Consider the following 12,347-nt stretch of genomic DNA (forward strand, 5'->3'; position numbering starts at 1 on the left):
TAGCACCACTCATAAATAAAGTTCTTCATGAAATCATTCAAGATTTATTGGATATTATTAACTTCCCAAGATGACTCTCCAAGCCCTTATGGTGCACAGCTTGGGGTACATGACTACAGGCACCATGAAACAGGGGATCAAAGTTTACTAAGTCCAGACTTTTTCTTCTGATTATGCTACACCTGTAACTGTCAAACTCTGGACACGAGCACTCTGTAGTCCTCATTCAGTTTATTAATAGTGCAACAGCTGCTGCGTACTAGGATCAGAAATAAGATAAGGTCATGGATCCCCAATGCAGTGTTGTGGTCATACCAGTGGTACATTTTCTAAATTTTAAAGGACTCTGTGCACTGGGCCTGACACAGAACGTAAATAAAAACTCACAAGGTAGCCCTCTAAAGGATTTCAGGTGCCTGTTCTCAGGAAGCTGCAAACGTTATCTCTCACAGCCAAAAGAAAAGTTCTCTTCAGTTTCTGGCAATTTAGGCTAGTATGGCATGTGTCTTTCAGATGTTCATCATCCATGTTGACAACATATCTACATGCAATACAGGCTCAGTATTCTGGGGCAGCTGCTAGGGCCTCTGGACTCCCCACAGGGTTGTTCACCACCACCACTAAAAGCTGTCCTAGACACTTCACAATGAGAAACTGGGACCATGAGTCTCCATTTTAATTTCTCACAATACACTGGAATATTGGGTATCCCAGGGCTTTGTGGGAAATTTAAGTGGCGGCTTCCACCTTTGGAGTGCTGCTGCCACCAAGAAAATCCAAGGAGCCCATCAACACAACAGAAGGCCAACTAGATGATGCTTTGCCCAGGCACGCCTCATATTTTGAACCGGCCCTGATGCAATACAGGGGTAGGAAACCTTTTTCAACCTGAGGACTGTATTTGCTTCTGAGCAACTTTCTGGGGTCTGCCAGCAGCAAATGCAGGCAGAGAAAAACATGCAAATGTTTCTTTTCTACAGTATGTGAGTTTCCACACACACTCACAAAGGCCACTTTCCATCCTCCATCTAGTCATGAGGCATTATAAGGCCTCAAGGACAGCCAATTCTGGGTATGGAGCAAGGCCTGTGAGGGATGTGAGCTGGGGAGAGTTTCAAGGGGCAGATGAAGAGGTCTCGAGGCTCACATTCAGCCCCTAGGCTCGAGGTTCTCCACTTGCATCTACAGTGGTACCTCGGGTTAAGTACTGTACTATATATTTGGAAAGTGGTTTGCTTGTCTGTCCACCCACCTCTCGAGATGACAATGCCAAGTTTGGCATCAAGGTTTCTGAGGTGGGGGTGGCAGGCTTTGTCACTGTTTGGTTTCTGGGTGCCATTTTGAATCAAGATAGTGGACAAAAATGTGACTTTGTCCATTTGTTGGGCGCCTCTCAAGATATTGTCACCAAACTCAGCATGAGGGTTCACGAGGTGCAGGGGTTATAGTCTTCATCAAAGTTTGGGTGCTGGGCACCATTTTTAATCAAGATGGAAGACCTAACTGTGTTGTGACTTTGCCCGGTTTTTGGTGTGACATATCCAAACTCATGAATTACACAATCCATTTTAAAAAAATAGTTTCTACAGATTCCCAGGCAGCACCAGGCACACCCCACTACTTAGATGTCTTTTTAAAAGATAAAATATACAGTTAAAACTTTTCCCCATGTATCAGCAACACAACAACATCCCTGTTGCTTATTCAGGAGAGACAAATGAATAGCCCAGTGAAGTACCAGTTATACCAATTCAATGAATGGACTAACTCTGTTACATAATAATGCTGTGCTGGCTTGCACACACCCTCAAGCAACTAATAAAGTCTGATGTCAAAGGCAGGATATTGGGCCAGTCAGACCGCTGATCTAAACCAGTGAGCCTATTATTCTCTCTCTCTCTCTCTCTCTCTCTCTCTGTGTGTGCGTGTGCATGCAACTATATATATAAACTGCACTTCCAATGGGGCTGGGGGCTTTGCCTCCAAATGTTCAGAAGACAAAATGAGGAGGCGAGAACTGCGGCGATGCAGCAGAGCCCCACTTTGTTACTTCTTACATCAGGCTTTGAAACAGATCAAATGCACCCTGGAAGACATCTGTCTGTTATTTCCTGCCATATAGCTTTTGGTTCGGCTTTATTGCCAGAGAGCTGCACAGATGATGTCACTTTTTCTGTGAAAAGAACCGGCCACCAGAGCCTTTTCACTGACATAATTCATTATCTGTAGTCTGGCCTGGGGACAGCAAATTCCCATGACCAGGAATTAACTATATACACTGCTTGATGTTGTCAGACTTTTTAAGGGCTGAAAGATATCATTTCTTGTTTTGTTGACACTGAAAAGGAGCCTTGTTCTCTATTATCGCACCAAAGGGGAAGGTTAGTCGCAAGCCTACGGTTCCGTGATCCTTGGCATTACAAGAAGCAAAATCGAAAGGTCAATGTAGATTATGTACACAGATCAAAGTGTGTTGCGATATGTCTTACATGCTTCAGGAATTAAGGCATCACAATGGACAAACCAGCTGACTCGCGGTTTGCCCTCGCCGGTTATTATAAATGCTCTCATGGCCAAATTTAGCCATCTGCAGATATTGTGTCCATCAGGTTTATCAGCGGCTGGAGTTGCTGAGGGGAACCAGAGCAGTGTTATTCTCTTCTCCAGCGATTGCTGGAGGCTCTCAGGAAAACGAAAGGACGCCCATGGGCATCTGTTGGTTGTGCTCAAGTCGAGTAACTGTGTTATGATGCTGAGTAAAGCCTGCAGCCATTTGACCAAGACCAAAGGAAGAAGAAGAAGGAAAGAACAAGGCTCTGGGGCAATCCTTTAATCCTGAGTTTCCAATCCCAAGGAACTGGCATTGTTAAAAAGAAAAAAAACTACACATTGAAAACTTAATATACCGGTATTGTCTGTTTTGTCCTTCAGATTATCCAGCTTCCTGCAGCAGTGCAGCTTCTGTGCCATCCCATTGAATTGGGGGGAGGACACAATTCTCACAGTGAACATGGAAAACTGGGTGGGGGAACAACTACTGCAGCTGTGAAGTTCAGGAGGTGTGGATAGAGCAAGGGTGGGGAAGATTCTGCAGCTTGAGGGCCACCTTCCCTTCTGAGCAACCTGACTTCCATGTATTAATCCCTTGAATTTCTGTTTTAGTTGCTTCTATATGTTGTTACGGGACGCGGGTGGCGCTGTGGGTAAAAGCCTCAGCGCCTAGGGCTTGCCAATCGAAAGGTCGGCGGTTCGAATCCCCGTGGCGGGGTGCGCTCCCGCTGCTCGGTCCCAGCGCCTGCCAACCTAGCAGTTCGAAAGCACCCTCGGGTGCAAGTAGATAAATAGGGACCGCTTACTAGCGGGAAGGTAAACGGCGTTTCCGTGTGCGGCTCTGGCTCGCCAGAGCAGCGATGTCACGCTGGCCACGTGACCCGGAAGTGTCTCCGGACAGCGCTGGCCCCTGGCCTCTTGAGTGAGATGGGCGCACAACCCCAGAGTCTGTCAAGACTGGCCCTTACGGGCAGGGGTACCTTTACCTTTTATATGTTGTTACACTGTTTCCTTGGTGTTAAGCTGTACTTTGGTTTTAAAAGGCATCATTTTTATATTGTACATAGAACTTACTACTTAGAAATTTTGAAATATTAAGTGGTTTGGAAATGCTTTAAACAAAATAAATTTGCAATGGGAGAAAAGCTCCCATTGGCACCAGGAGCTTTCTTCCCTTTGTGACCTGCAAGTGCTAGCGGTGGAGTGTGTGTGTTGATTCCAACCAGGATTGTAGCAGGGGCAAAGGCTTAAAGCCCTCCTCCTCCACACTCTGGTCGTGTTTCAGCTCAGAGCCTCTTGTGTTGGGATGGTGGAAAAAATTGATTCATCTGTCACTGAAAGGTGAATCTACCTAACTCATACTTCCCAAAACCACGTGGGAACCAAAATTCAGCCTTCCGTTCAAAATTTGTACATCTCTGAATTTTGCAATACATTTCTGCAGCCAAGTCATGTTCAGAAAAGCATGTACTGGGGGTAAAGAATGCATTTTTAAAAAATCACGTATTACTGAAAATAAGATACACATTTTTTGCAATGCATTTTTGTATTAGAGGAAACTGAATGCAAGTGTGTTTATAAGGAGAAATTTGCACTAAAACGCTGGTGAATTTTCATAAAGATATTAAAATAAAAAGAGGTGGATAAAGGAACTTAAGGCTGAGAAACTGAGAGAAACTGAAATTGACAGTCACCATCCCTGCTTACATTTTTGCTAACCAAAAATCACAGACATGCCTTGTCAAACTGATTACATCTAATCTAGCTTTGCCCTTAGATTAAGAATCAAATTTCTCACAGAGAGGTGTAGAGCCTGGGAACTGTGAGTTCTGCTCTGCTCATGGAAAGAGGCTTTCCTGCAGCCTCATCCCCTCCTCGCCACCCGAAAAAGAAGCTTCTCTTGAGAGTCAGGGGCATACTCCAGAATAGCATTTGATGTGGCCTGGGGGCTGCAGCTGTATGGAGGAAACAGCAGAAATCCAAGACCAGCACCCCTTTGCGCAAGTGAAAGCGCCATCCACTCTCTCAAATGCTTCCTTGGATCCAAGCCAGTGTTACCTAAATGAATCACTGAATAAACACACACAGGAGACAGGGAAAAAGGCAAGCTTTGGGTGGTCCATGTCTTGCTTGGATACAGATACCAGAGTAGAAGACACAAATAGTGTACAAGTACCAAGAGGTCATACTGAGTTGCAAAAAAGTAGTAACCACGAAAGGATTGGGCCTGTTGTATTTTGAAACATAGAATTGTAGAGTTGGAAGAGACCGCGAGGGTCATCTAGCTCGACCCCCTGCAACACAGAACTCTTTTGCCCAACGTGGGGCTCAAACCCATGACCCTGATATTAAGAGTCTCATGCTCTGCCAACTGAGTTATTCCACTGTTTATATGTGCAAGGAACGTTCACAAGTCATAGCGTAGTGAAGCCCACTTCAAGGCCTAGCTCCCCATAAAACTGGCTGTGCTTTCTTGGCTCTACAACCTCTGGCTGAGGCTTGCTGCTCGCATTGTGGTGTCATGTGAGAGAGCCTTCTCAGTGGGGGAGCCTTCCCCTTTGTAAAATCTCACCCCTCCACACCATCCAGGCCTAGTTTCATCTACAGCAGGAATGGCAAATTGTGGTCCTCCAGATGTTGTTAATTTACAGGTCCCATTATTCCGGATTATTGCCCATGCTAGTTGGGGCTGACAGGAATTGGGAGTTCAAGAACATCCAGAGGCTTACAGGTTTCCTATGCTTGAGCTATTGTAAAGCCCTGACTGATCACTTAAGAAGAGCAGCACAAGTATCTATTTTGTGGTAAACAGATGCGTCAGTAAAATGGGTTTTGGACTTAATTTAGTTCCCACATAATTTTGGTGGCAGTATCATAACTAAGAATGCAAATTGTCCCTCATTTTTTATTGCCACATATTTAATTTGCAAAGTTCTTTGCAAAGTGTTGATATCTGATGGGAATATGCCCAACGACACACTTGTTTGGCAAGAATCTAATGGAATTTTTAAAGATGTCAATTGTTATTAAAAAAAGAAAAGAAAATCAAGTTAAATGCCTACTGAGCAAAAGACAGGAACAGCAGTACTTTGATGTGCAGCACTTGTTCCATTTGAGCTGGCCAACAGGTGGAGCCTTTAAACCAGATACACACAAAACTAGAAAGGCAAATCCTTTCCAAGTTGGCTGTTTTGCATTTGTTCTCATTAAGAAGGCATATATTTTGCGAAAGCCGTGTGGCCTGCACCTGAAAAGAAGACCAAGAGATCCCAGCCTATTGATAATCTATTGATAACTATTGATAGGCAATGCAAGAACACAGAGGTATGTGATGAATGGCATTATTGTGTCAGATTTCCTTTATTCTGAGCACACACACAGACACGCATTCCCTCACAGAGCAGAGGCGCTCCACTATGGCATAGCGATTATACCGTAGGAAAGGGCCATAGGCCAATGGAATAGCGTTAAATCGCTGGCATTACCAGGTAGGGCTGCGAGAAACCACCACAGAACTTTGAAGAGGCCTGGCCACTTCATTTAAAATATTTGGGGGGCTGTCCCCTACCCCCCTAACCAGGCACCCCTGCTTATGACTAAATCAGTCACATCGTGTGCATTGCCCTAGCAAGTGCTTCTGTTGTGACATGATGGCTGTTTAATGCAAAACTATCCTTCCATTTGTAGCTGCTAGCAAAGAAAAATCCCTGCTGTCGATTAGCCTGGTTTCGTTTATTTTGGAAGGGGAATGAAGTAGCTAGTTCAACCAGATGCTGCTGGACTGCTATTGGTTGTGTTGGCTGGGGCTGATGGGAATTGGAGCCCTATGATATCCGAAGAGGTATCTGGGTGGCACTTGTGTTGTTAGCAGGAGGTTCCTCTCCTATCTCGTGCCTCATGTGTTCGAAAGGTCCTTTCCTTATCTATTTTGGTCAGGTGGTGCTTCTTCCTGCCTCCTACCTCCCCTCACCCAGTCTGTCAAACATTTCAGTGAATTTTTCAACCACGTTATAAAAATCCAGCTGCCTTCTTCCACAACAGGATAAACTCTGATAGCAAAGCTAGCCCCTCCCTGTTTCATCACCGCAAAATGTATAAAGATTTGTTTGCAGATGCCTGGCATTAGTGTAACACTAAAAACAGCTACAGGGCTAGTCAGCCGTTGGCTCTTCGTATAGGAAGACCCAGAGAGAAAAGACTATGGTTAAAGCTCCATAATTCAAAACACCGAGCAAGGAGTTGACTGCATACAGCAAAGGAAAAGAAAAGCATATATAACATGCTACAATGTACAGTGGTACCTTGGGTTACAAACGCTTCGGGTTATAAACACTTCGGGTTACAGACTCCGCTAACCTGGAAGTAGTACCTCGGTTAAGAACTTTACCTCAGGATGAGAACAGAAATTGCTTGCTGGTGGTGCAGTGGCAGCAGGAGGCCCCATTAGCTAAACTGGTACCTCAGGTTAAGAATGGTTTCAGGTTAAGAACAGACCTCCGGAACGAATTAAGTTTGTAACCCGAGGTACCACTGTATCAGGTCACTGCAATAGCTGGACAGTCCTGCCAGACTCTTCACCTTTTGCTTATTATCATCTGGGCCACTCTATCCATTGATTTGACATCATGGAGTCATCATGGGGGGGGAGGTTTGGGGGGGCAATAGTTTCTTTAAAACAGACACACAACCACCCTGTGGATCATTCACTCTATTCATTTCAATAGCTCCTTCCCCCTGAGAATATCAACAAATGCTGGTATAATAGGTGCTGAGTTTCAGTACTGCTTTTGTTGGGCGGAGAAGTATTATATGTTTCTGTGTATTTTCTGGCAAAAGGCTTCCCTGTTCTGTTTGTGTGATGCTGTCTTGTACAATGGGATTTTTTCTTTCTTTCCTAATTAGTGATTTTTGGATGCTGTTATGAGACAGATGGAGTCATACAGACTTAGATGCTGACTAACTGGGCTCTCATTTCCTTTACAGAGATCACAGGGATGTAGTTTGGCCTTCAATCTTTCTTGACCTCAGAGAGGAGACTCAGCTTCTCCTTTCTTCCAAGTCAACTGGGACTTTAAGCCTTTGAAGGAGAGTCCAAGTGTTCTCCCTAAGATCATTCATTCATTCATTCATTATTAATTTTTTATAAGGCCTTCCTACCAAAGGAGCCCAGACATATGTCTTCAAAATGGTTGGGTTATATGGCACATGTACACATGAACTCTGTGTTATATATGTCAAGGCAAAAATGTTTTCTATAGCATAGAAGTAAAAAATATTTCAAAAAAATAGTGGGGCAGAGAATTTCTGATATACCTGCAGTTCTCCTTCCATTATACTAAGGAGACGAATCAGATCCTCTTTAGAAAGATCTATTGATTTCTTGCTTTTCCGCTCACTAGGACCTGGCAGTCTGCTGTGCTGCTTGACGTTGCTTGAGCCTGAGCCTTCATCTTCTTTCCGGTTAGATTTGTTCTTTTTCTTTGCATCTTCCGGAAGGTTTTGGTTTTCTGTGTTGCTTATAATGGTCTTTGACTTGGAGAAATGCCCGTTGGATGAGCTTTCTCCACCTTGATTTCGGGATCTCATCCTGACCTGGATAAAACAAAACCAAAAATAAAATAAAATTGAATGCTAGGGCTTTTAGTTTTATTTGAAAATTTGAAATCATGTGGGAAAATATTTGTTTATTTTTACGCCATCTGCACAGGAACTTCCAAACCAGTAACAATGTATTATTCTTTTTTTTTTTTTTAAGTAAGATACTTTCATAATAATTATAAACAACACCTTTTTCGATGAAATTCTGCAGAAAGTACTTTGATATCTCATTTAAGTATCCAGGCAGGTTCACTGCAGTTGTCAGCCAGCCATACACAATGAAACAGAACTTTGCCAAACTTTATGAGAGGCAACCATTTTAAAAGTGAAGGAGGAAGATGGCAAAACTATTGCTGCAGTCCTAAGTCTCCTCAGATGTAAGCCCCATTAAGTTTGGTGTAACTTCCTCCCAGGTAAGTTGGTACCAGATTGCAGCCTCCAATAACAGGGCCATATTCAGTTTTGGCAACAATTAAAATGCTTAGCTCTTCAACAAGTTCCTTAGTCACTAAAAGGACTTGGCAAGACCATACAGAACTGTAGCTTCCCCCCAAGTTTCCCACTGCAGAATATTTAATATTTTTGTCCATACAAATATATTCAATTTCTGGCTTTCATTCTCACATGCAACATTTGTCACAATTTCATACTTCTCTCTTTCCCTCCCTTCATAATTTCCATTTTCCTATGTAGCTTTCCTGCCCTCAGAAAAGGCTTTCATCCACCTAATCATTACCAGTTTCTCTCCAACTGCACCTCTCAGACTCTCCTAAACTATTGTAAGATGTAGAAGCTCCTCTCTTGAACTAATCAGTAAAGACCATTATCCTCTGTGGCTTAAAATCTCACCATGTTATCCTCTTCTGTCTCTGTTCTTGCAACGTTTTTCGCAAGGGGAAAAAAAACCCTCTGTAATATTAATTAGGCACTTAATCTAATTACAGTGATTATTAAGACCAAAAACATGCAAATGCATAGTGAAAATAATATTATTTTGATCTTTTCTTAATAACCTCTTCCTCTGAATTTAATGTTCAGTTTGATGCTTGCAATCTTATCTGACTTGTCAACCATACACAGGACAACATGGTTTGGTGCAACTGACCATCTAGTCTCCATGAGGAATTTAATAAGGCCAGATTAATAGTGACATTGTAAATCCTAAGGCACTTTAACAAATCTGTTTGGGGGAAACTACAGAGCAGAGATGTGATGTATGGAAGTGAGAGCTGGACCATAAAGAAGGCTGATCGCCGAAGAATTGATGCTTTTGAATTATGGTGCTGGAGGAGACTCTTGAGAATCCCATGGACTGCAAGAAGATCAGACATCCATTCTGAAGGAAATCAGCCCTGGATGCTCACTGGAAGGACAGATCATGAAGCTGAGGCTCCAATACTTTGGCCACCTCATGAGAAGAGAAGACTCCCTGGAAAAGACCCTGATGTTGGGAAAGATTGAGGGCACAAGGGGAAGGGGATGACAGAGGACAAGATGGTTGGACAGTGTTCTTGAAGCTACAAACATGAGTCTGACCAAACTGCGGGAGGCAGTGGAAGACAGGAGTGCCTAGCGCGCTCTGGTCCATGGGGTCATGAAGAGTCGGACACGACTAAATGACTAAACAACAACACAGCAGAGAAGGGCTTGCAGTTAGACAGTGCTATGCTTGTCTCCTAAACATAGGTCTTATTACTTCTCAAATTTCCATCATTATCACAGTGCTGTAGTTTCAATGAATTCAGTAAGCTTTCCCTGGTAGAAGTAGCTGTGAGCCACAGAAAACCACTCTTTCTCCATCCTGAGCCTCACATCTGCAATACAAGGCTAATGCTGTTGTCTTTCCTAACAGAGCTGTTTGAATAAGGATTACGGATATAAAGCATGTGCGTAGCACTTTGAGCTCTCAGTATGTGCCATGCAACTGTGAAGCATTATTGCTGGAAGGGCTTTAACTCAGTGGCAGAACAAATGCTTTGCATGCAGAAGGTTCTGGATCAATCCCCACCCTGCATCTCCAGAGGCAGCTAAAAAAGACCTCACCTGAAACTAGTTTGTGGCCATTTATTATACACAATACTGAGATAGCCTGCATGGACCAAGGTCTAACTTGCGATAAGGCAGCTTACTATGTACTATTGTAGTTTCCAATACCCTGGTTCCTTCTCCATTGCCATCCTTAAGCTCTGTAGCTGCTTCACCATTTTATTTGCCCCAGTTGAAGGAGAAAAATCAAGCACAGAGTTCTTCTTAGTAGCCTTATTTCCATTAGGGAAATGATCATATGAAGGTTTATGGGTTCAGACTAAGTTGGTCCCACTGAAATCCAACCCACTGGCTCCTAGGCTCTTGAATACCTAAGCAGAATATCCTCACTCAACCAGTGGCATTTTTCTCTCTTAGAAGATCTGTGCCCCCACTCTAAAAATAAATATCTATTATGAACGTGAACAATACCTGTGGGGTTTAGGAAACACTTGGTGTCTCAGGATTGTGGTGGAAAAATAAACATTGGCCAATGTTTCCTTTCAGGCCAATTCAATTTGCTACTGAACTGTAATAGGTCATGAGCATTTCAGTCTACTTCCTTTTCAGGAAAAAGTACTTGGCTCTCATGGTGACCCAGATGTTTTGTGGGATCTCACTCCACCCCATCAGTAAGTGACATGAACATCACATAATAACCTATTTGGAGATTTCACATAGTTTAAGGGTGGGTCGGCCAATTACTTAATGATTGTAGAACATGCTTTTTATTGATGAGCAGTACATTTTTATTGGTGAGCAGTTCTTGGGGGAAGGCTGAGCAGGATCTCCTAGTACAAAGATTGCCAACTAGCTTGGGCCTGATGTCACATTTGCAAACAGGATAAATTGTTATGGGCACCACACGCGCCCAACATGACCAATAGCTTTATTCCGTGGACTACAACAGAATGAATGCTCTAACACAAAAAAGCTTGGGGATAAAACCAGGAGTGGGTTTATGTAAGGAATGTCTCTGAGCTTCACTTTGTAACTGGGCCCAATTCCTGAACTGAGCATGTGCTCAGAGGCAGCCTGTCTCTTAATCCTACGAGGAGGTCCACTCTCCAGAGCCACTAGAGTGCACCTGGCTCTGAACAGTGGTATCTGGGGTGTAATGGGAGAACGCTTGACCTGACTTTTCTCTGGTTCGCACATACTCAGGCAAATACTTTTGCACTTCCATGCATGCTGTTTCACATGCATATCATAATCAAAAGCTTCAAGAGCCTCTCCAAGCACAGGAGACTGCACTTTGCGATCTTTCTCTGTTTTCTAGGAATTTCATAATTCCACTGCTTTATTTATATTGGAGATTAGCATCTCTGATTTCTTTAGGCTGGGAGTATAAATGTGTTAAGTTGTGAGTTTAAATGCACCTGTGATTTTATGTTTATGCTGCACCATATTAGCCAACATATGACTTATGATTCTTTTTGTTTTGTTTTGTTATAAATGGATGCTCTATTGATTGTCCCAAATAAACCATCAGTGTGATGTGAACAACCTGTTTAGGCACACAATAGTATGATGCTTGACTGCTTCTCTGGGAAAGTTTTCACCTCTCATAATCATGTTTTAGAGTCATGTGTTAAGTACACACACTCTCCTAAATACATGTACCACAGGGTTCCTAGTAGAAAAGCAAATTAGATCCTACAAGCCTGAAATCTTCCCATCTCTGTTCCACATTATTTAATTGAGAGTTCAAAAATTATGGTAGATTGTGCTAACTTGGTAACAAAAGATGAGAGGGAAATCAACATAGCAAACTTGCTATTTTAGATATTTGCATACGAGTGAAATGAAAGAAGTATGAGAAATAAACAAATGGAATTTGCTGGTTTGGCACACAGAATGGATTTTTGACTTGCACTGCTTCAAATTCTTCATCCCCCCACAAGGAAATCTGTGCAGAATTCCAGTAAAGTGGAACCAGGAGAGATTAGATGCAAAAAGGGGGCGAGGGGAAATATTACAAGAACACTGATTTCATGGTGTTCCAAGCATGAAAACAGAACAGGACAAACAAAACCTGGTTTCTTCATTGATGTGGCTAATAAAAGTTGTTCCAGAACAAAATATATACCCAACCAGCATTATTAACAGTAAGCAGTCCACACTTTTTTTTAAGCAGCCAAATAACTACATTGCTTTAAAGCATCTCATTTGGT

At 42.9% G+C, this 12,347-nt stretch overlaps 1 protein-coding gene across 7 annotated transcripts in view; it reads right to left on the bottom strand.

Moving 5' to 3' along the window:
* FILIP1 (filamin A interacting protein 1) overlaps positions 1 to 12,347 on the bottom strand; it is an 80,269-nt gene that overhangs the window by 32,698 nt on the left and 35,224 nt on the right. For all 7 annotated transcript variants that reach the window (XM_083730039.1, XM_083730037.1, XM_083730034.1 and 4 more), the window contains one exon: positions 7,864 to 8,142. In XM_083730039.1, coding sequence (XP_083586165.1) covers positions 7,864 to 8,136 — 273 coding nt within the window. In that variant the 5' untranslated portion in view covers positions 8,137 to 8,142. The remainder of the gene's footprint in view (positions 1 to 7,863; positions 8,143 to 12,347) is intronic.

Source organism: Podarcis gaigeae, assembly GCF_964106915.1.
Source record: "Podarcis gaigeae genome assembly, chromosome: 3".
NCBI lineage: Eukaryota > Metazoa > Chordata > Lepidosauria > Squamata > Lacertidae > Podarcis > Podarcis gaigeae.